At 41.4% G+C, this 22,389-nt stretch overlaps 1 protein-coding gene across 1 annotated transcript; it reads right to left on the bottom strand.

Moving 5' to 3' along the window:
• Positions 1 to 35: 35 nt before the first annotated feature.
• LOC106609116 (ATP-binding cassette sub-family D member 2) lies at positions 36 to 22,370 on the bottom strand. The gene is made up of 10 exons (XM_014207555.3): positions 21,272 to 22,370; positions 20,743 to 20,923; positions 18,203 to 18,324; positions 13,685 to 13,853; positions 8,182 to 8,276; positions 7,277 to 7,422; positions 5,894 to 6,039; positions 4,996 to 5,080; positions 4,673 to 4,798; positions 36 to 3,745 (listed from the first exon to the last, which is right to left on the bottom strand). Exons 1-10 carry the CDS (start codon positions 22,205 to 22,207, stop codon positions 3,532 to 3,534), a joined length of 2,220 nt encoding a protein of 739 aa, XP_014063030.1. The 5' UTR covers positions 22,208 to 22,370; the 3' UTR covers positions 36 to 3,531.
• Positions 22,371 to 22,389: the final 19 nt, after the last annotated feature.

Consider the following 22,389-nt stretch of genomic DNA (forward strand, 5'->3'; position numbering starts at 1 on the left):
TGGCAACACAACACAACAATGAATCAATCAATTACTTGAGTTTTACAGTCTTACTGGTTGTCTTATTTTATTTACAGGAAAATACCTTTTCACATTGATGTAAATGAACACTCAGTGCACATCCTCACATGCAGAATGAACAACAGTACCAGAACAGGTGGGCTTAATTAAAACCTTTAGTCTGTTTTCTCACCATAAAAAAAATTAAAAAGGAGACTAGAAAAGAGGGGAGACAATGCCTCTTGTTGTCTGTTAGTCCCATGTCTTTCTTGACTGAAACAGCATCACTAGGCCTATAGCACAACACAGACCCCATTCACATAACATAAATTAGTTTAATAAAATAATGACACAACACATGCATTAGTTACAAGAGGTACCATTAAATTAACAACCATTATGAAAATCAAACTTAAATTGTCACAGTTGCCAAAATTGAATGAATTGCCTACGACAAAGTAAAATGCTATGATACATGTCAAATACATTACATTCGGATGTTCCACTTATTAAAAAAATGACAAAAGAATTGTATCCATGAATTGTTACTAAGTCAAAGTGTTGTGGGAACATACTAGAGTAGGCATAAGTTAACAGTTGCAATTTTATAGAATATCAAAGTATATTTGATTTTGTTTGACTTTGATCCATAGTATTGGTTAGATAGCTAACTCACGGTCATGTATACATGTTTTCATGTATACAGTTTCAAGCATCACCTCTTGATTCTACTCATTCCATACTATTCTCAGTCACTTTAAGACACTGTTTCATCCAGTAGTATACTGTAGATACTTCCTATCAACAGGGCTGAGCAACACAGAATTCTTTACAGTACAAGGAAATCAGGTTTCACTATGTCAGGTGTCCATTTCAAGACACAAAGTATTAGTTAGAATCCCAAAGAATGAGGAGAAGCCTGAATATGTAGGTTATTTTCAGGCTTATAACCTATTTATAACAGTAGTTATACCCAAGTATATTACAAAAGTTAAATACTTTACTTCCATGAACAACTAACTATTCATGGTGAAAGTTATTGTATTTATCCTCCCACAATGCTCTCTGTTTAGCAATGATTGAAAGAGACCGTTCAAATATAATGTGATTGAGGCATCACTCACACTCACCCATTCCATGCAGAGGCAAATATAAGTACCATATTAAAAGTATACATTACAATATATAGTTTACATATTTATAACTTACATACATTCTTTTCCATGTCACTTCTCTTTAAGACAGTTTAGTCAGAGATGTAGTGGTAAAAATATAGCAGTTGCACTTGTTCTACACTTGTATGTGTACAACAAGTGTAAATATTCTGCCATTGCAGTTACCGATTTCATTTTGTGACACTCGTGTGTTACAGTCGGGGTATAAGCCAATCAAATAACCCAGCACTACTATGTGCCACCCAATCAGTATACTCAATGTTTGTAGGTATTACTGATTGAAAATACCGTATAGGGCAGGAATCATCAACTAGATTCAGCCACGAGCTAATTTTTTTCTTGAAAGGATGGTCAGGGAGGCGGAACATAATTACAAATAATTTGTAAACTGCAAATTGACGGCAAGAAGCCCAAACATATATAATATTTTACTTTAACGTAATCATTTCAAACCTTGCTTACATCTGTATTCGATCACATACATCTCTCTATTATGCTTGGGAATACTTTGACATTTCCAAAATGTAAATCACTTGGAGCTGATTTGCTGGTGTTTTTACAGTCTTAAATGTCAAACAATAAAACATTTAAATACACTTTTTTTTTGCTCTTGGGGGGGCCAAATAAAATCACCTGCGGGCCTAATTCGGTCCACGGACCGCCAGTTGGAGAACCCTGGTATAGAGGATACACTAACACAGTCAGGCTATAAGGCTACAGTACTAGAAGGACTGGTCTTGGATTTGACATATAGTAACCTCAGCAGAGCTGACAGCTTTGTTCAGCAGAAGATTTACTGTACATACACAGGTTTGAACAGAGGCAGCATTATCAAACTCTAAAATGCAGACATTAAAAATATATTTTAAGACATTATCAAAAAAAGAAACAACAAAGTTCACAGTATACAGTCTGAGATAGGTCGCTGATAACAAATATGAATTGCTGAACTAGATTGATTTTAATGTGGGTGGATATAACAAGGTAACAGTTAATTAAACTCAGCAGCCAAGTAAACCGTACTGAACCACAACGGAAAACAACAGTGCTTATTGTAAAACACAATGTAAACCTCTTGCTGAAGATGTGACATATTTTGTATAGGGGTGAAGATTGTAGACCGAGACAACACAAAACATCCTGTTCCACAGATATTACCCTAGTGACAGTGAGTAGGGCTTTGCCAGGTGATGTGTGTGCGTTAGCGTTCTTGTGCGTGCGTTTGTGTGAGCGAGCCCAGTCCAATTCCTGCTGTGCTCTGCAGGAGACAAGACAGGATGCCTTGAAATCTATTGTATTTGTTCAGTAAACCATAAACCTATTGCAACAGACCAACAGCTCTGTCACTAATGCACTAATGTCCAATAATAGCTCCTAAGATAACCATCTCTTAGCCACTAACAAAGGCAAATCAGGGCTGTGGTCAAAGTAGTGCACTATATAGGTCTAGGGAAGGGTGTTATTTAAAATGCAGAGCCAGATAACTTGAAAACTACTGAGGTATTTTGAATATATTACTATACTGCAGTTCTGAGGAGAAAACCTGTGAAAAACACATTCAGTAATGTTATAAGGAAGATGTCCAGTTAACAGAAAGGGACACAAATTTATTGTACTTTAAATTTGAGCAGTTGGGCTACCTTTAAAACTGTATGCTTATTAGCCTAACCTTAATGAATAACTTGATATGATTGTAAAAACTTTCTAGTATTTTTTTTATATAAAGATGTAAAGGGTGCTGTCAAGGTGAGTCAGTGAGTCAAGGTTGAATAAAAACATTTGTAGACATCATTGGACAGGTAAAGGTGCAATGCTCGCTCACCATAATTAAAACAAGTTTTATTAGACAAGTTTAAAAGACTGACGTAGAAGGTTATTAAAGGCCGAAACGTCAATCTTTTAAACTTGTCTCATAAAACTACACATTTCTTTATGGAAAGCTTTGCGCCTTTTCCTAACCATAGTAGTTTTTTATTAACACAAACAAATCTACACAATAAAATAAGGAAAATACTGTCTAAAAAAAAACATAAGCCTACTACTTCACTTGATAACTACTACAGCAATAACAATTTATATTTCCTCAAATTGAGTAAAGTGCTAGAAATGAAAAATAATTTTACTTCATTTTTCAACCAAATAAAATGTAAGTCTCAGCTTGTCAGAGATTTTAAGTCTCAACCATTCCAGCGACGAAAACATCTATAAAACAACATTGTTGCTGAATTCTTAAAATTCAACCCCAACACTGGAAACGTATGGGAATATGCGGTTGTTGTGCGTTGAAACCAAAAAAATAATACTTTGACTTTCCTGAACATCCATCTCGCTCGCTCTTTCTTTCATTCTTCTTCTTTCAGTTCTCTGCTGCGTCGGCTGTTTTGAGGACCGAGTCCTCTCCCAGGATCTTACAGAGTTCGTTGAGTCTGTGTTGCATCTTGGGTATTCCTGCAAGTGAGGATTCGAGGCGCTGTTTCTCCTCGGTTAGGGAGAGACGCGTAGCTGTGTCCAGCTGCTCGAACCTCCATCCTCCCTCACCATCAAACTGTAACAGGTGGGTGTGGTACTTCCTGTAGGTATGAAAAGTGGAGCAAGAATATGGGTTAAGGATGGGATTATTTCATGGTTGCGCTACATTTCTACATTTTTATTCATTCATTATCCAGTCCAAGCACAACATGATTTCCAAATAGTATACAATTGTCTTTGACCTTATGGTTGTGTTATGTTATGAAAAAGTATTGCAGTGTTAATGATGGTGCATATCTTCTGTTCTATTGTGGTTGCAGTTATGTAGTGATTATTTTGTGCTGTGCCCAGCCCTGTTGCGTGGTGTAGTGTCATGTCATGTTGTGTAAAATGTCATAGGGTTATTAAGTGACTAAGGTTAAACAAGCAACTAAATAGCAGCAGCAATCTCCTGAGAGGAACAGACTTGCACAATATTGTGGTAGGTCTGTTTGTGTTGGCGCTGCAATCATGTTTAATGCCTGAGGCTAACTCAGACAAAATACAGAACAGAGCACTGCTGACGTGACAACTAGTGGTGCATTTGCTTGTAGCGTATTAGTTGTTTTGCGGGATTTTTTTTTTACATTTCCTTTTTTATTTTTTCTACAGGTTTCTATACAGTTTTCCTTTAGAACTGTTCTACAGTGTTCAGTACAAAATCTGTGTGCTTCAAGACAAAAAGCGGCATAAAATATTACACATTGGACGTTGAAGAAACTATCTGACTAGTCTTGCTTGTCATACTCATGGTGCTCTGCCTAAGTATCGGAGACACAGCGGCTGTCGGAAGAGACACTATGGCTGCATTTACACAGGCAGCCCAAATCGGATATTTTTTCACGAATCGGTCTTTTGACCAATCAGATCAGCTCTGAAAAATATCTGACGTGAAAAGATCTGATGTGATTGGTCAAAATACCAATTAGTGGAAAAAATATCAGAATTGGGCTGGACAGACTGGTCCAGATATGATATATATCTCTTACCAGAGGGAGGGCCTGTGGGTGATTGACAGTAATGATATCCCAGCATCCTTCGCAGCCTGGAATATTTTTCCCTCCACGTCAATGCTGACAGCACTGGTGCACTCATCCAACAGGGCATACTTTGGCCTGACACACAAGAAAATGGAATTGAGTCATTTATAACTTTCTAATGAACAATTCATTAAATCAACTAGCCACCAATCAATCAGCTATCAAACAAGAGAGGAATATGGGCTATTCAATCAACAGCACCTCTAAATATCTACTATTATGTTTTTCCAACAGGGTTTAAAGAAGGCCTAAGATGGCAGGCCAAGTCTTACCTGTTGTAGAACATGCGAGCCATGCCCATCCTCTGTTTCTCTCCCCCAGACAACACATCCTTCCAGTCCATCTCTGCATCCCAACCTACACACAGATAAACAGACACACATCACAGTCAGTTAATATTGGAAGTACTGTCATTGACTATAGTTTATTCTCCATTGGAATAAGTAGGTTAAACACTACACAAAGAACAATGCAAAGGGTTTAAATTGTGTGTAACCATGGTACCAACTGTGGTGAGAGTTCAAAGTTCAAAAATATTCAATAGGAGAAATACGCAAACGCGCTCACAATCAAATCAAATTGTATTTGTCACATGCACCGAATACAACAGGTGTAGACCTTACAGTGAAATGCTTACTTACAAGCCCTTAACCAACAATGCAGCAATTTTTTTTTTATTACAAAAACACCAACAACAAATAATAAGAATAAGAAATAAAAGTAACAAATAATTAAAGATAGAGCTGATTGTTGAAGAATAACAGGACCACTGGTCTCCAATTAACTACACTCTACATGTCCTTAATAAAACCAAAGATATGGAGAGGGATAGATCGACTGATGCCACTAGAAACATACAGAAATAACTTTTTGAGTGGTCAAATGCACTACAGACAGCGCATAGTGTGATAAGAGATACAGAAACTTTTTGAGGAAGGATGTGTTAGCTGAGGGCCCCATTCAGTATATGTCTGTTGTTGTTTGGGAATCCCCTTGGAAACCATATCATTCACCTCAAGGGTAAACGGCTTAAAAATAGGTTACTGGGAGTTTTGTCAGGCTTCAGCTACCTCTTTTCAAAGTGCACCTGTTACTACGCCTTCAGACCCACACAACCCTTTTGTTCTAGGCTGATCGTATTTCCTTCACTGCCCCTCCCCGGGTTCTTACCGCCCTCGCGGGTCACTATCTGGTTGAGGTTAACGATGTCCAGTATGACCTCCAGGTCCTTGTCTCTGTAGCCTCTGTCGTGCATGTCCTTTAGAGAGTCTGGGTAGATCACCTGGTCTCTCAGGGTTCCAATGGACATGTACGGCCTGAGGAGAGAGAGAGGGAGGGGGGAGATAGTCAGACACAACATTTAGGTAAAGACGTCTGTGTGTGTGTCACGTTTCACCATTCCAGTAAAGCCGTCGAAACACCTGGAAGATCTGGTAAATTATTCACTACTCTAAGGTCTGGTTTCTCTCTCTCACTCTCCATGGAGAGTCTAGAGGGTAAGGTTAGCTACTGCTGATTTTTAATACATTTAACTGTGTGTGTGTGTGTGTGCGTGTGCGAGTGTCTGTGTTTTTATTTGACTATCCTTGTGGGTACCAGAAGTCATTACATTTACATTATATTACATACAGAAGTCCTCACAAGGATAGCAAAAAAAGGTCAATTCTGACAAGTGGGGACATTTGCCGGTCCCCACAAGGAAAAATGCTATTTTAGGCTGAGGGGTTAGGTTTAGGGTTACAATTAGGGTTAGAATTAATGTTGGGGATAGGGTTAGGGGTTACGGTTAGGTATAGTTTTAGGGTTAGGGGTTAAGGTTAGGCTTAGGGTAAGTTTATGGTTAGGTTAAGGTTAGGAATTGATTTAGGGTTAGGGGTTAGGGAAAATAGGATTTTGGATGGGAATCAATTCTTTGGTCGCCACAAGGATAGCAATACAAATCTGTGAGTGTGTGTGTGTCACGTTTCAGCATTATTGAAAAGCAGTCAAACACCTGGAAGATCTGGTAAATATTTCACTACTCTTAAGGTCTGGCTTCTCTCTCTCACTCTCCATGGAGATCGAGTTACTGAGTCTAGAGGGTAAGGATCCCTACTGCTGATTTTCAATACCTTTAACTGTGTGTATGTAGTGTGTGTGTGCATTCATACAGAATATTCATCCGTGCATGCCTGTGTGTGTGTGCCTCTATGCAAGCTTGCATGTACAAATGTAGGATCTTAATTTGAGCCAGTTTGCTACAGCAGGAAAATAATCCTGCAGCAACAGGAAATGTGAATTATTATGTGGATTATAATTAATGGACATTTATTGTAGTAGTTGATACATTTTTCGTTAGGGAAAATCAAGTCTGATATTTTAAAGTGGTAATTACAAACTTTAGAAGCTTTTTTAAAACCTTGAATTCCCTACAAGTTTGCATTTCCTGCTGTGCAAAAATCTCAGCAACAAAATAGTGATCAAATTAAGATCCTACAACTATACATGGATACATGTGTGTCAGTCAGTACATGTGTGGGCATAAGGATGTGTGTGACAGTGACAACCACTGACCTTTGTGGTATGTAGAACATGTGTTGTGGGGGGGGTTTGTGAAGCAGCCCCCCATAGACAGGCCACAGCCCACTGAGGATCCTGAACAGAGAACTCTTCCCACAGCCGTTAGGACCTGTGATCAACAGGTGCATACCTTCCTCCACCTGCAAGAAACATCATTCACACACACACACGTTATAGCCTTGGAGTACTGAATAGTCTCATCACAGCTGATGGGTCTAACAACCCATGACATGAGTTTGGCAAAGCGAGACTAGTCTGAATCACTTGATTCTATGTAGTCCCTACATATTTTTTGACATGGTTTATGTTGAGTATTAGGAAGCCATACTGTCCTTATTTTATACAATGCAATTTAGTGTGTGTGTGTGTGTGTGTGTGATTATTACATGGGTGCTTCCTGTGCTTCCTAGCCAGGGTTCACTTCAAAAAGAAATTCAAATCTCAAAGTGAGCTAACTTCCCGGTAACACAACAAAGAACAAAGCATGTACACCCTACCCAAGGGGAAGATGGCTAGAGGGTTAGGCAAATATAGGTTAGCCATCTTCCCCTTGGGTAGGGTGTACATGCTTTGTTCTTTGTTGTGTTACCGGGAAGTTAGCTCACTTTGAGATTTGAATTTCTTTTTGAAGTGAACCCTGGCTAGGAAGCACAGGAAGCACACATGTAATAATAACAGCAAACACATCACAGGTACTGTAACATATAGAATGATTTAGTAGGATGCTGAGCAGGATCTTCAGTAGGACACACTTTCACAACACTTTGGAAATGGAAAACAAAAATCTGTTTTCTTATTGGATAAGTTCAGGTAGTACTTAATTTGAAGTTTTTCACTTCATTTGAAAACGTTTTATCACTACTGAACATCGCCCAGGATTTTGCTGTGATATTTCTCACCCTGAAGTTGAGACTGGAGACCACTATGTCTCCATTGGGAGTGATGATAGGGACACTCTCACACACAATGCCATTGTCCACATCGATGACTCTTCCTGCAGAAGACCGACACCAAAAAAGCAAAGGAGAAATCAGTCATTGTGTGTCGATCAATAATTCATATGATCAGTTCGGTCAACGAGAGTACATGTGGCTGCCAGAAAAAAGTGTGGCAGCATTTAAAAAGTGTGAGAAAGTGTAAAAAAAAAGTACAGCTGTAGATACTGAGGATGTAGCCAACTGACTAACTAGCTGTGTTAGTGAAGAGTATGTCCAGATGCACACGTTCGCAGTTAGTATAAGCCTATCGGTTAGAGCGTTGGGCCACTAACCGAAAGGTGGCTGGTTCGAATACAGGGCTGACATGGTAAAAAAAATCTGTCACTGTACATATCAGGTGTATGTGAAAATTAAACAAAACATATCATGATTACAGCTGAGTAATTTGACCAAGATGGTCAAAAGCCAGTGTTTCCCAGAGGATTCTTTTCAGCAGCGGTGGCAAAGTTAGCGTGGGGGGAACGTCTGTGACAAGGTCACTTCTGGTGACTTTTGAAAATAACATTCTACTCCAAAATGAAAGAATATATGATTATGTTGACACCATCTGAAATATAATTTCCCCTTTAAAAACATTATAACCTGTAGCCTGAAATGAATAGGCTTGGGATGGCCCATCTGCATTTACAGTGCATTCAGAAAGTATTCAGACCCCTTGACTTTTTCCCCCAAAAAATTGAAATTGAAATATCACATTTACTTAAGTATTCAGACCCTTCACACAGTACTTGTTGAAGCACCTTTGGCAGATACAACCTCAAGTCTTCTTGGGTATGACGCTACAAGCGTGGCACACCTGTATTTGGGGAGTTTCTCCCACTCTTCTCTGCAGATCCTCTCAAGTTCTGTCAGGCTGGATGGGGAGCGTCGCTGCACAGCTATTTTCAGGTCTCTCCAGAGATGTTTAATCGGGTTCCAGTCCGGGCTCTGGCTGGGCCAATCAAGGACATTCAGAGACTTGTCCCGAAGCCACTCCTGCATTGTCTTGGCTGTGTGCTTAGGGTCATTGTCCTGTTGGAAGGTGAACCTTCACCCCAGTCCAAGGTCCTGATTGCTATGGAGCAGGTTTACATCAAGGATCTGTCTGTACTTTGCTACATTCATGTTTTCCTCGATCCTGATTAGTCTCCCAGTCTCTGCCGCTGAAAGACATCCCCACAGCATGATGCTGCCACCACCATGCTTCACCGTAGGGATGGTTCCAGGTTTCCTCCAGACGTGACACTTGGCATTCAGGCCAAAGAGTTCAATCTTGGTTTCATCAGACCAGAGAATCTTGTTTATCATAGTCTGAGAGTCCTTTAGGTGCCGTTTGGCAAACTTCAAGGGGCTGTCATGTGCCTTTTACTGAAGAGTGGCTTCCGTCTTGCCACTCTACCATAAAGGCATGATTGGTGGAGTGCTGCAGAGATGGTTGCCTTTCTGGAAGGTTCTGCCATCTCCACAGAGGAACTCTGGAGCTCTGTCAGAGAGACCGTTAGAGTTGCAAAGGGTCGGAAACTTTCCAGTAAATTTCCGGAATTTTTCTGGAAATTTTCCATGGGAAGTTAAGCCCGGGAATTTGGGGAATTTTGATTAAATTCATCAAAAAAGTTAGCTTATAACAGTGAACCTTTTTTGAGGGATACACATAAGGCAATTCTAGGTCTTGTGGCATATTTTGGTTAAACTATCCCCAATTCAATGGAATTGCAACCCTCTGCATGCACAGTGCATTCTTCCATCACATGTGCAGTGCACTCTTCCATCACATGTACAGCTGATTCTCAAGATCTTGCACACTAATGAGATGCTATTGAGCCCACACTACTACACTGTCTGCCGATATGGACAGCCCCATCAAGAGGATCCTCCTGGATTATGTATTTTGGGAGAGAGTGGTAAGCAGCCTGAAACCTATAGCAGTAGCCATTGCACGGATTGAGGGAGACAATGCCATCCTGTCTGATGTTCAGACTCTGCTTGCAGATGTAAGAGAAGAAATCCATACTGCCCTGCCCACTTCACTGTTGATCCAAGCAGAGGAAACTGCAGTTCTGAAATACATCAAAAAGCGTGAAGACTTCTTCCTGGAGCCCATACATGCTGCGGCGTACATGTTGGACCCCAAGTATGCTGGCAAGAGCATCCTGTCTGGTGCAGAGATTAACAAGGCCTATGGTGTCATCACTACCTTGTCTCGCCACCTTGGCCTTGATGAGGGCAAGGTTCTTGGCAGTCTGGTGAAGTACACTTCCATGCAAGAGCTTTGGGATGGAGATGCAATATGGCAGTCATACCAACATATCTCATCAACCACCTGGTGGAAGGAACATTGTGGATCTGAGGCTCTTTCCCCTGTTGCCTCCATCGTCCTCCAAATCCCACCAACATCAGCCGCCTCAGAGCGCAACTGGTCCTTTGTTTGGGAACACACACACACCAAAGCACGCAACAGGCTGCCCAATACAAGGGTTAAAAATTGGTGGCCATCCGGACAAATTTGAGGCTTTTGAGCCTGACAACGAGCCATCCTCAACAAGGTTGGAAAGTGACAGTGAAGATGAGGCCTCAGAGTCTGATGTTCAAGAAGTGGACATTGAGAAGGTTCAGGAAGAAGACATGGAAGCCTGACAGGAAGACAACCAAAGTTTTAGTTTCTAGACTATCATTTTACAAATGTTTTTGGGAGATGTGATGGATCATTGGGGATCATTCAATATTCCCTTATTTTGTTGTTCAGTGAAATCATCCCATGTGAAGAGTCAACTCATTTAATTAAAGTTCAATTCATAACTAAATCGTTTTTTAAAATTTCTATTGGAAGGATTTAATCATTTGCAATTACTTCTACTTATGATAAGATAAAAGGTTTATGTTTCTGTCTCCAATTTTGATATGGTAAATATATCCAATGCAAAAAACATCCACATTTAAATGCATTAATATGAATTTGCATATATTTCCGTTAATTCCCATATATTCCCGTTAATTCCCATATATTCTCGTTAATTCTCACGGAAAGTTTCCACCTCGGAATATTCCCCAAAATGTGCAACCCTAGTGACCATCGGGTTCTTGGTCACCTCCCTGACCAAGGCCCTACTCCCCGAATGCTCAGTTTGGCAAGGCGGCCAGCTCGAGGAAGAGTCTTGGAGGTTCCAAACTTCTTCCGTTTAAGAATGATGGAGGCCACTGTGTTCTTGGGGACCTTCAACGCTGCTGAAATGTTTTGGTACCCTTCCCCAGATTTGTGCCTCAACACAATCCTGTCTTGGAGCTCTATGAACAATTCCTTCGACCTCATGGCTTGGTTTTTGCTCTGACATGCATTGTCAACTGTGGGATCTTATATAGACAGGTGTGTACCTTTCCAAATCATATCCAATCAACTGAAATTACCACAGGTGGACTCCAATCAAGTTGTAGGAACATCTCAAGGATGATCAATGTGAACAGGATAAACCTGAGCTCAATTTCGAGTCTCTTAGCAAAGGGTCTGAATACTTATGTAAATAAGGTATTTCTGTTTTTATTTTTAATACATTTGCAAACATTTCTAAAAACTTGTTAAGTTTTTAGAAAAACATTTAAGTTTTAAAGCAAATTTCCTGCAATTTTATACATTTTGCCATGGGGCTGAGAGAAAATGTGCCGATTAGAGCAAATTTCCTGCAATTCTACACACTTAAGCATTGTTCTTATGCTATCTGAATGACTCAAACATTCTAACAAAATAATGCCATGCAATTTTGGGAATTTTAGATTCTGCCTGACTGTCTAGCTTTAATTTGGTAATTGTTAGTTCTCAAAGATTATCATATTTAATTTTTAATATATAGATCCATTATCTTTTATACATACTTTCTCTGTTTTAGTCATTTTTACACTGAGAACGTTTTACCATGGCGATTTCTTTTTTATATACACTGTATATAAAAAAAAGATATAAATATATAAAATATATATTTTTTAAAACATTTTCTACATTATTCTACAATGTAGAAAATAGTAAAAATAAAGAAAAACCCTTGAATGACTAGGTGTGCACAAACTTTTGACTGGTACTGTATACATACAGTTGAAGTCGGAAGTTTACATACACTTAGGTTGGAGTCATTAAAACTCGTTTTTCAACCACTCCACAAATTTCTTGTTAACAAACTATAGTTTTGGCAAGTCGGTTAGGACATCTACTTTGTGCATGATACAAGTCATTTTTCCAACAATTGTTTACAGACAGATAATATCATTTATAATTCACTGTATCACAATTCCAGTGGGTCAGAAGTTTACATACACTAAGTTGACTGTGCCTTTAAACAGCTTGGAAAATTCCAGAAAATGATGTCATGGCTTTAGAAGCTTCTGATAAGCTAATTGACATAATTTGAGTCAATTGGAGGTGTACCTGTGGATGTATTTCAAGGCCTACCTTCAAACTCAGTGGCTCTTTGCTTGACATCATGGGAAAATCAAAAGATTTTTAGTGCACTATATAGGGAATAGGGTGCCATTTGGGGCGGACTCTGTCTCTCTGTAACCTTTATAAAAATATGTTGATTCAACGTCTACTGTAATTGTAAGGCAACAAGCTGCAGTTGGATAGTGAGTTTGCTCAACATTTGTGCATATACAGTGAGCTCCAAAAGTATTGGGACAGTGATTTTTTTGTTGTGGTTTTGGCTCTGTATTCCAGCACTTTGGATATGAAATGATACAATGACTATGAGGTTAAAGTGACTGTCAGCCTTAATTTAAGGGTATTTTCATCCATATCGGGTAAACCGTTTTAGAAATTACTGCACTTTTTGTACATTGCCTGCCCCCCCCCCCCCCCCCCCCCCATTTTAGGGAACCGAATGTATTGGGACAAAATCACTTAAATGTGTATTAAAGTATTTGGTCCAATATTACTAGCAAGCAATGACTACATCAATCTTGTTGGATGCATTTGCTGTTTATTTTGGTTGTTTCAGATTATTTTGTGCCCAATAGAAATGAATGGTGAAAATTGTGTCATTTTGGAGTCACTTTTACTGTAAATAAGAATAGATTATGTTTCTGAACACTTCTATATTCATGTGGATGCTATCATGATTACGGAATATCCTGAATGAATCGCGAATAATGATGTTACAGATGCACAATTATCATTGAAGCTGGTAACCCTCCGGCTGCTGGCTCACTCCCTGCATGCAGCTCGGGGATTTGAACCGGCAACCTTTTGGTTACCAGGCTACCGGCCCGCCTCTCTAACCCAGATGCTACCACCACCCCCTGATGTAGTAAAGTGGTATACTATGGTATAGTTGTGTACTGAATAGGGAATTGCATGACATTTAAGTGTCTCAGAATGTGTATGTGTATCTTACATACCGCTGGGCAAATGTGTACTAAATGCTTAACATCTCAGACAGTCTACCTTTGATTTCCAAAGGCCCATCGATGTGCATCTCTGGCCTGGCCACGTTCTTCTTCTCTCCTGTTCCCGTGGTCGATGTGGACGAGCGCTTGTACATGCCCCTCTGCACCTCACCAAACACCAGGAACATGTTGTAGACGCGCGTCGTGTAGCCCGCCAGCTCTGTCACCTATTACAGACAACCAAAAAGGTCAGAGGTCATACGTTGAGGTAAATAACACTGGAGTCAGACTGAACAGAAAAGGGGTCAGTTAGGTCATCTCACCCAACAGAGTTCACCACCATTGCCCAACAGTAGATGTTTGGGAAGATGTCTTTGGGAAAACACTTTACATTAATGCACGTGAACTACGGGAGCAGCCAGCAGCAGAGCTGGTCTATAGCAGTGAATTGCAGCGTGCACTGAAAATCTGGTCAGGATAACAGTACAAGGTGAAGGGCCATTATTTGATCAAATGATGCAAAAGCCCTCTGTATAATTTAAGAACTAATTTTCACTCATAGCTTAATATGACTCTAAACAATGGCTGTTTTTGTTTTTTAATAGCTGTTTGTATCTGTGTTTAGGGAACACACAGTGCTGATGATAGCCCGAGGCCTTCCTACAGATAACATAGCCTGTATAATGGGATGACTGTACACTCAGAAAAATAGCATGACATTTAAAAAAAAAGGGTTCTAGAAGGGTTCTGCAGCTGTCCCCATAGGAGAACCCTTCAGTTCCAGGTAAAACCCTTTTGGGTTCCATGTACAACCCTCTGTGGAAAGGGTTCTATTTTTTTTATAATAATTTTTTTTACCTTTATTGAACTAGGCAAGTCAGTTGAGAACAAATTCTTATTTACAATGACGGGCTCCCCGGCCAACTCTGAGCCAATTGTGCGCCGCCCTATGGGACTCCCAATCACGGCCGGATGTGATACAGCCTGACTGACTGTGACCCAAAAGGGTTTTACCTAGAAACAACAGGGGTTCTTCAAAGGGTTATCCTATGGGAACAGCCGAAGAAGCGTTTTTTTTGTTCTAGATAGCACCTTTTTTTCTAAGAGTGTAGTGTCAACAGGAGCAACAGCCTACACACACTTGGAGATGGAAGGGAGGGAATGAGGGGGATGGAGAGAGATAGTGACATACTGTAGCCTAGAGACAGAAACAATCCCAGTCACGGAATCATCTCCCTATAGGGTACTGCTAGAGGGAACTCCCTGAAAACAACCTAAACAGACTAGAAATAGGCCTACAGTATATGATCATTACTGAGATTATCTAGCCATTACAGATTGCCTAGACACAAACAGATGTCCTAGACATTGCAAATTGCCTAGGCATTACAGAGGAGGCATGGTCTACAGTGCTGCATGCCTACAAAAAACAAATCAGTCATACATACGTGATTCAAATGAGTCGCATGCAAAACCTCAAACATTTCAAGGAGATCTCTTCCAGGTTAGTTAGGGTGCTATTGGATTGGTAATGAGGAGCTGAACCCAGCCAGACAGGCTACATGGGTTGTGGCAGGCAGTCTCTGGGGCTGGCTGGCTGTGTTAACTCTCTCCTGGGAGAGAGGGCTACTAGGTATAGCCTTCCCTGGTGGAGGATTATAATTATAAACCAGATGGAGGATTTATTCACAGCTAGGCAAAGCCAGCCAGCCAGCAGAGTGGCAGAGGGGGAAAGCCTCTAAAGTAGAACTGACAGACAGCACTTTAACAATATTCAATCTTATTCAAATCTGTACACCCCCAGGAAGAATATGACACTTTTTCTTTTTTTACATTTTCTGACAAGCAAGCATTTTTCCCGTTTTCATAAATTCATAGAATGTTTGAGAACGACGTAGTAAGGCATTTGGGACATTTCTATAGCAACATAGAGTGGGAAAGCGGCCGTGCGTTTGGACAATTAAGACACTGGAGTAAATAAAACAGAATAAAAAACATCTGTCCTGTCCAGGACCGGAGTCTACGCAGACCTGTGCGCCATAGCCAATCAGAGCTACAGTCGGCCTATATGCAAATAAGCCATTTGCCACATGGGCCTGACGATCATTCACTTTGAACTGGATATGTGTTTACAGGCAGTAGCAACAGCGCAACTTTAGATCATTAGAAAACATTCGACAAAAGCCACAAAATACACCTGAATGGATTTCTGCAAATACTGTATGTAAACACCACTGGAGTATTACATTTGGGAACTTTACAATCCTATTGATCAAACAACCATGAAATGGTAGCCCTCGTATGCCTATGCACATCAACAAGATCAATAACTAATGCTAGCCAGAGCGGGATGAGCTAAAATCTAATGAGGGAACATTAGATAAACCCTCTCAAACTTTTTCAGTGGCCATCAAAATTCCACTGATAAACGATGGGGAATACTAGCTTTCTCGTCCTCCTGCAGCTTGCCTGCCAATGCATGCTTGTCCCAACCCACGTTTTGATAACTGAATGGGAACTTGCCTGCCCGCCCGCCCATTTGATCAATGCCAAATACATTTGATTGACAACTAAGAGATATGCTAACTGTGGATAACAGTCATTCAAGTTCAGCATAGCTAGCTAGCTAGTCATCTATGCACTTAACTAGCGAATGGAGGACACGTTTCCCTTGCTTCATTTTCATGCCAGCCAAGTCGGCTATACTCCTGTTGTAAAGATAAACAATGTGCTTAATATTAGGAAAGTTGAGAAATAAATACAGTAGGCCCAGCCTATAGTAAGCTGATGGGATCCTCCTCTTTTTAATAGTGGCCATCACTTTGTTTTCTCACGCAATTGCATAGCCTATAGAACCACCTGGTGGTTTACCCAATAAATTACTAGTAGTTTATAAATAGAGTGTATGACTCTCTTTTTCTTTAGATTTATTGTGATGGTGTAGGCTATATTACATGGATTTGTTAGACTTTTTAAAATGTAGACGCTCCAAAGGTATGCATCAGTGGCTTGTAGGTGTCACACTGGTATAAAGGAGACAGGCGCAGGAATACACAATAGGGGTTTTTAATACACCCAAAACAAACACGTATACAAAAACACTGGGCTGTACCCAAACAAAAGAGCGAGGGTAAACCTTGTTGACCAATACGGGACGATACCCGTAATACACAATATATATAGCACGCAGCATAACAGCTGCACCAACGCATGGGTACTCACACCACCAACAAACATGGGAACAATAACCGACAGAGGGAAGAGAGGGCACATATATAACATACTAATCAGGGGAAATGGAAACCAGGTGTGTGTAATCAGACAAGACAGTCCGGAGGTTGATGATAATGAATCCCGTTCAGTGAAGCCTAGAAAGCCGGCGACGTAAACCTCCGGAACTGGTGAACAGAATGAGCATCAGTACCGGGGGGGATCCGTGACAGTAGGCTATGTGTGGAAGCCAGAAGATGCTAAATGTGTTTATGTTAATTAACGGTCAATTACCGTGAGACCGGCAGTTATTTGCTTGACAATCCCCGGCTGACAAAATGTCATGACCGCCACAGTCTCAGGCTGTGTTCAGACAGTGTGCTGTGACAGCAGCAGTAACGTAATGTGTATTACCTGTGACAGTCTGAATGTGTGTGCCCCTGTAGCATAACATACCATACTATTACATAACCTATTGGGGTGTGTGGCCCTGTTCAGACACTGCAATAGGCTAGCTGCAGGGTGAGCTGCAGTGAGTGAATATTATCTCAGGAATGTATCTCTGGCAGGCACTGCCTGCCTCTTAGGGTGCCACAGCAACACACAGCAACAATCCCTGCATGCACAGGCAAGTTGGGTGACATCCAAAAAAACAACATAATAACCACAGCCTGTCCTTTTTCATAGTCTGTGTTTTCTCCACACTGTATAGTATATGACTAAAAGTAGCCTAACCTTCAGTAGGAAGTGTGATACTGTAGGTCCAAGACAGAGACAGCTGTCTGATTTGCAAGGCAAAGGATTTCAAAAACCAGTCTGACACCAACAATACTCAATTCCTCTTATTGAAAGGTCAACCCTCCCCCACAGAGTGAACCAGTGCACATTTTCTTGTACATCAGCCCTTTTTCTCACATCCATGTAACACTGTAGATATAACTGTCATATTCACAAATATTGAAGTGGGCATATGACAACCAACACAGACAACATTCAAATCAGCACTGTGATGGGGGACATAAAATGTCCTTTTGGGCCAAATTCTGGTAACTCATAAATAAATGACTGCTAAAAATATATATGCATGAATAGACATCATCATTTTGGGATTAAAATAAGGGATTACGTCCCTATGATTCAATGAATGAGCACGGCCCTTCTTTGGTGTTGCTTCATGTCTGTCTGCAACCTTGACAGACAGTTTGAGAGTCCTCTTGTCATGAGTGGGTCTAGTGGCTCACTCTAACACTGTCCTATCACTCTATAATGCCACTTGAATGTAAGAGGAGATGAAACAGGAGAGAGAGAAAGTGAGAGAGAAGAGAAGAAGGGAGAGCAGAGAGGACAGAGAAGAGTGAGACGTCACCTCTTTGTAGGAGGACATGATTCTCTCGATGGCGTCAGCTCCAGAGGCCAGGAGATTGCGTGCGGTGGTGAAAGCCTCTGTCCTCTCGCTCACCAGCACCTGAGTCTGACCGTCGGCAGTTTCTGTGAGAGGGGAAATTAAGGTGAGACACTATGAGATGACATACTGGGCCCCTAGCCCCTTGGCTTTCTGATCAGTGAACTCTTAGGGGGTATGGCCTAAGGAAGGGCCTAGGAACTAGGGAAAGGGGCTAAAGACTGAAATGGAACAGAGCCATTCTGTGCTTAGACCAGCAAGACTGTAATGCCGGCTCGTTTTTTTGTGGCCAAAAACCAAACAGTTGCCATGTTATCAGTGTGCATGACACTGATTGGGGTGGAGAACACATGAGGTTGGTGGCACCTTAATTGCGGAGGACGGGCTCGTGGTAATAGCTGGAGCGTAATTTGTGGAATGGTATCAAATACATCAAACACATGGTTTCCATGTGTTTGAGGCCATTCCATTTGCTCCGTTCCAGCCATTACTATGAGCCGTCCTCCCCTCAGCAGTCTCCACTGGTGGAGACAACAGTAGCATTCAGTTAGTTAGCAGCTAACAGGATAATAGGGACAATAGGATGAATATACCCTTATCAGCACAACAAAGTTCTTGACACCATTCAGTTGAATGACACCTTAAGGGTATCATTGAGATAGTTGGTTCCTGTGGGTTAACACATGCTGATCAGCTACTACTGTACAGCTGAATACTACTGTACAGTAAATATTCCCTGTCTTAGGTCAGTTAGGATCACCACTTTATTTTAAGAATGTGAAATGTCAGAATAAGAGTAGAGAGAATGATTTATTTCAGCTTTAATTTCTAACATCACATTCCCAGTGGGTAAGAAGTTTACATACACTCAATTCGTAGTTGGTAGCATTGCCAATAAATGGTTTAACTTGGGTCAAACGTTTTGGGTAGCCTTCCACAAGCTTCCCACAATAAGTTGATTGAATTTTGTCCCATTCCTCCTGACAGAGCTGGTGTAACTGAGTCAGGTTTGTAGGCCTCCTTGCTCATACATGCTTTTTCAGTTCGCCCCACAAATTTTCTATAGGATTGAGGTCAGGGCTTTGTGATGGCCACTCCAATACCTTGACTTTGTTGTCCTGAAGCCATTTTGCCACATCTTTGGAAGTATGCTTGGGGTCATTGTCCATTTGGAAGACTCATTTGCGACCAAGCTTTAACTTCCTGACTGATGTCTTGAGATGTTGCTTCAATATATCCACATCATTTTCCATCCTCATGATGCCATCTATTTTGTGAAGTGCACCAGTCCCTCCTGCAGCAAAGCACCCCCAAAACATGATGCTGCCACCACCCGTGCTTCACGGTTGGGATGGTCTTCTTCGGCTTGCAAGCCTCCCCCTTTTTCCTCCAAACATAACAATGGTCATTATGGCCAAACAGTTCTATTTTCGTTTCATCAGATCAGAGGACATTTCTCCAAAAATACGATCTTTGTCCCCATGTGCAGTTGCAAACCATAGTCTGTTTTTTTTACGGCAGGTTTGGAGCAGTGGCTTCTTCCTTGATGAGCGGCCTTTCAGGTTATGTCAATATATGGCTCGTTTTACTGTGGATATAGATACTTTTGTACCCGTTTCCTCCAGCATCTTCACACGGTCCTTTGCTGTTGTTCTGGGATTGATTTTGCACTTTTCGCACCAAAGTACGTTCATCTGTAGGAGACAGAACGCGTCTCCTTCCTGAGCGGTATGACGGCTGCGTGGTCCCATGTTGTTTATACTTGCGTACTATTGTTTGTACAGATGAACGTGGTACCTTCAGGCGTTTGGAAATTGCTCCCAAGGATGAACCAGACTTGTGGAGGTCTACAATTATTTTTCTTGGCTGATTTCTTTTGATTTTCCGTCGAGCAAAGAGGCACTGAGTTTGAAGGTAGGCCTTGAAATACATCCACAGGTACACCTCCAATTGACTCAAATGATGTCAATTAGCCTATCAGAAGCTTCAAAAGCCATGACATAATTTTCTGGAATTTTCCAAGCTGTTTAAAGGCACAGTTAACTTAGTGTATGTAAACTTCTGACCCACTGGAATTGTGATACAGTGAATTATAAGTGAAATAATCTGTCTGTAAACAATTGTTGGAAAAATTACTTGTGTCATGCACAAAGTAGATGTCCCAACCGACTTGCCAAAACTATAGTTTGTTAACAAGAAATTTGTGGAGTGGTTGAAAAACGAGTTCTAATGACTCCAACCAAAGTGTATGTAAACTTCCGACTTCAACTGTATGTGGCATATGCAAATTAAGAGGGACTGTTTTTTGGGGCTTTGTGTGATCAGCACAAAATTACCTAAATAGAATCAAATGCAATCGGTTCAAATGAAAGACGGAATAGGCTACCTACTGGTATGCAGAAACAGAGATAAACCATGAAAACTATTCCCTCTTCCCCGGAGATGCTGTACTCGAAAACAAGAGGGTTTAGAAGAAAACAAGATGATGTCGTGATGACTATTACCGCTGTCAGCGAAGCCGGTAGCTGTGATGATGGGCACAGCCACCATGACCAGTCCACAGCTACTCCACACATACTTCATGAGGAACTGCTCTATCATGATGTACCACAGACGCTTGGACAGGATCAAGTTAATCTGCTCCGCCAGGGCCCGGTAGCACTTCTGCAGCTGACGCATCTCCACCTGACACACACAGGACAGACAGACACAAACAGGCAGTTTACATTACAGTCACAAAAGTATCTAGCCTACACAGTATAGCACATTTACAACAAATGCATTACAATAGTTTTCACATTACATTCACATTGCATGTTAGTTATTTTGCACTTGCAGACAGTCTTATCTAAAACAAGTACATATAAGGAGGCTGTCAACCAAATGATTGAAAATCACTTTTGGGAATTGGATATGATGTCATGGGTGTGCATTAGATCCAACTCCAAGGGATCCAACACATGGGTATTTCTATTGTAATAAATGCATAGTGACTTAGCATGCAAAATCCACCATGCATCCTTCCTTGTATACCTTGTGGCCCCTGTAGAAGGCTATCTCCTCTGCATTGGCAATGATCCTGGAATGCACATAGCGCAAATGGCCTTTCCTGTGGGCCTCTTCAGCTACTAGTTTTCCGAATTTCGGCGAGCAGGCCCTCAGAACCTTGGCCGTGCAAAACACCACCAGCCCAGCCAGCAGGGTCGGCCCGCTGGCGTTGGCCCCCCTGGACCGGGCCGTCTGGATGAGGGTGTAGGAGGTGAGTATCACATCCAAGATGGGCTTAGTGAGGTTCGAGTAGAGATGCGCCACGGATTGGGAAAACATCATTACGTCCTCGGTAAGAGACTGGTCCGGGTTGGTCAGTCTCCCGTCCATGTTGCTAACTTTGTAGTAGGTCTGGTCTGTGAAATAGGTGGTGTAGGCATGGTCCACTAGCCGTGTGCGGAAGGCGAGGGCCAGCTTGCATTCCAGGTAACGGATAACGCTGTTCACGAATGTGGCCGGGATAGCAATAAGGAGCCATTTCATCAGTTGGATGATGAAGCTTCGTGGTTCTTTCTCAACGATTGTTTTCACAATCTTGCCATCCAAGCCTGCGACATAGATAGACAGAAACGTCCGGGAAATCAACGCGACCGAATGCAGAGACAGCAATCCAAGCTCTTTGGAGACAAGCTTTGGAAAGAGAATTTTAATGAGTTCAAGTATCTGCTTAAAAAATTCCGCGTTTACACCAGGTGACTTTTTATGACTCGGTGCATCTGTTTGTGATTTAACCGTCGAGCCATTTTCCTCTCCTTTAGACCCCCTGCTATTCTTGCATTCTTTCCGTTTCACGAATTGTCTGCAGACGATGGGGTACAGGGTTTTCACCCCATAGGCAGCGGCCGTGAGAAAGATAGCTCGCTTCGCTGCAGTCGCCCGGTCCCATTTCACTCTGGACGCCGCATCAAGTATGTTGGACATCTTTCCCCTACAAAGCGATCAAAGAGCTAGTCTTCTTTGATGTTATTCCGTGCTACATCCACCGGGAGTTAGTATCATGATGGAAAAAACATCTACCTCATACAATGGTGCGATGTTTCCGCTAGAAAACCCAACCGCTAGCTACGTTCTAGTATTTCCGTCATTTGGTTTGGCAGTGTTTT

Source organism: Salmo salar, chromosome 07 (genome assembly GCF_965601325.2).
Source record: "Salmo salar chromosome 07, fSalSal1, whole genome shotgun sequence".
NCBI lineage: Eukaryota > Metazoa > Chordata > Actinopteri > Salmoniformes > Salmonidae > Salmo > Salmo salar.

Bases quoted from the DNA above. Each gene is read 5' to 3' on its own strand.
- LOC106609116 (XM_014207555.3), bottom strand. From the start codon at position 22,207: ATGTCCAACATACTTGATGCGGCGTCCAGAGTGAAATGGGACCGGGCG. The intron at 18,325-20,742 runs GTAATAGTCATC...CCCCTCTCACAG, and splicing joins TACCGGCTTCGCTGACAGCG to AAACTGCCGACGGTCAGACT. The intron at 4,799-4,995 runs GTAAGACTTGGC...CTTGTGTGTCAG, and splicing joins GCTCGCATGTTCTACAACAG to GCCAAAGTATGCCCTGTTGG.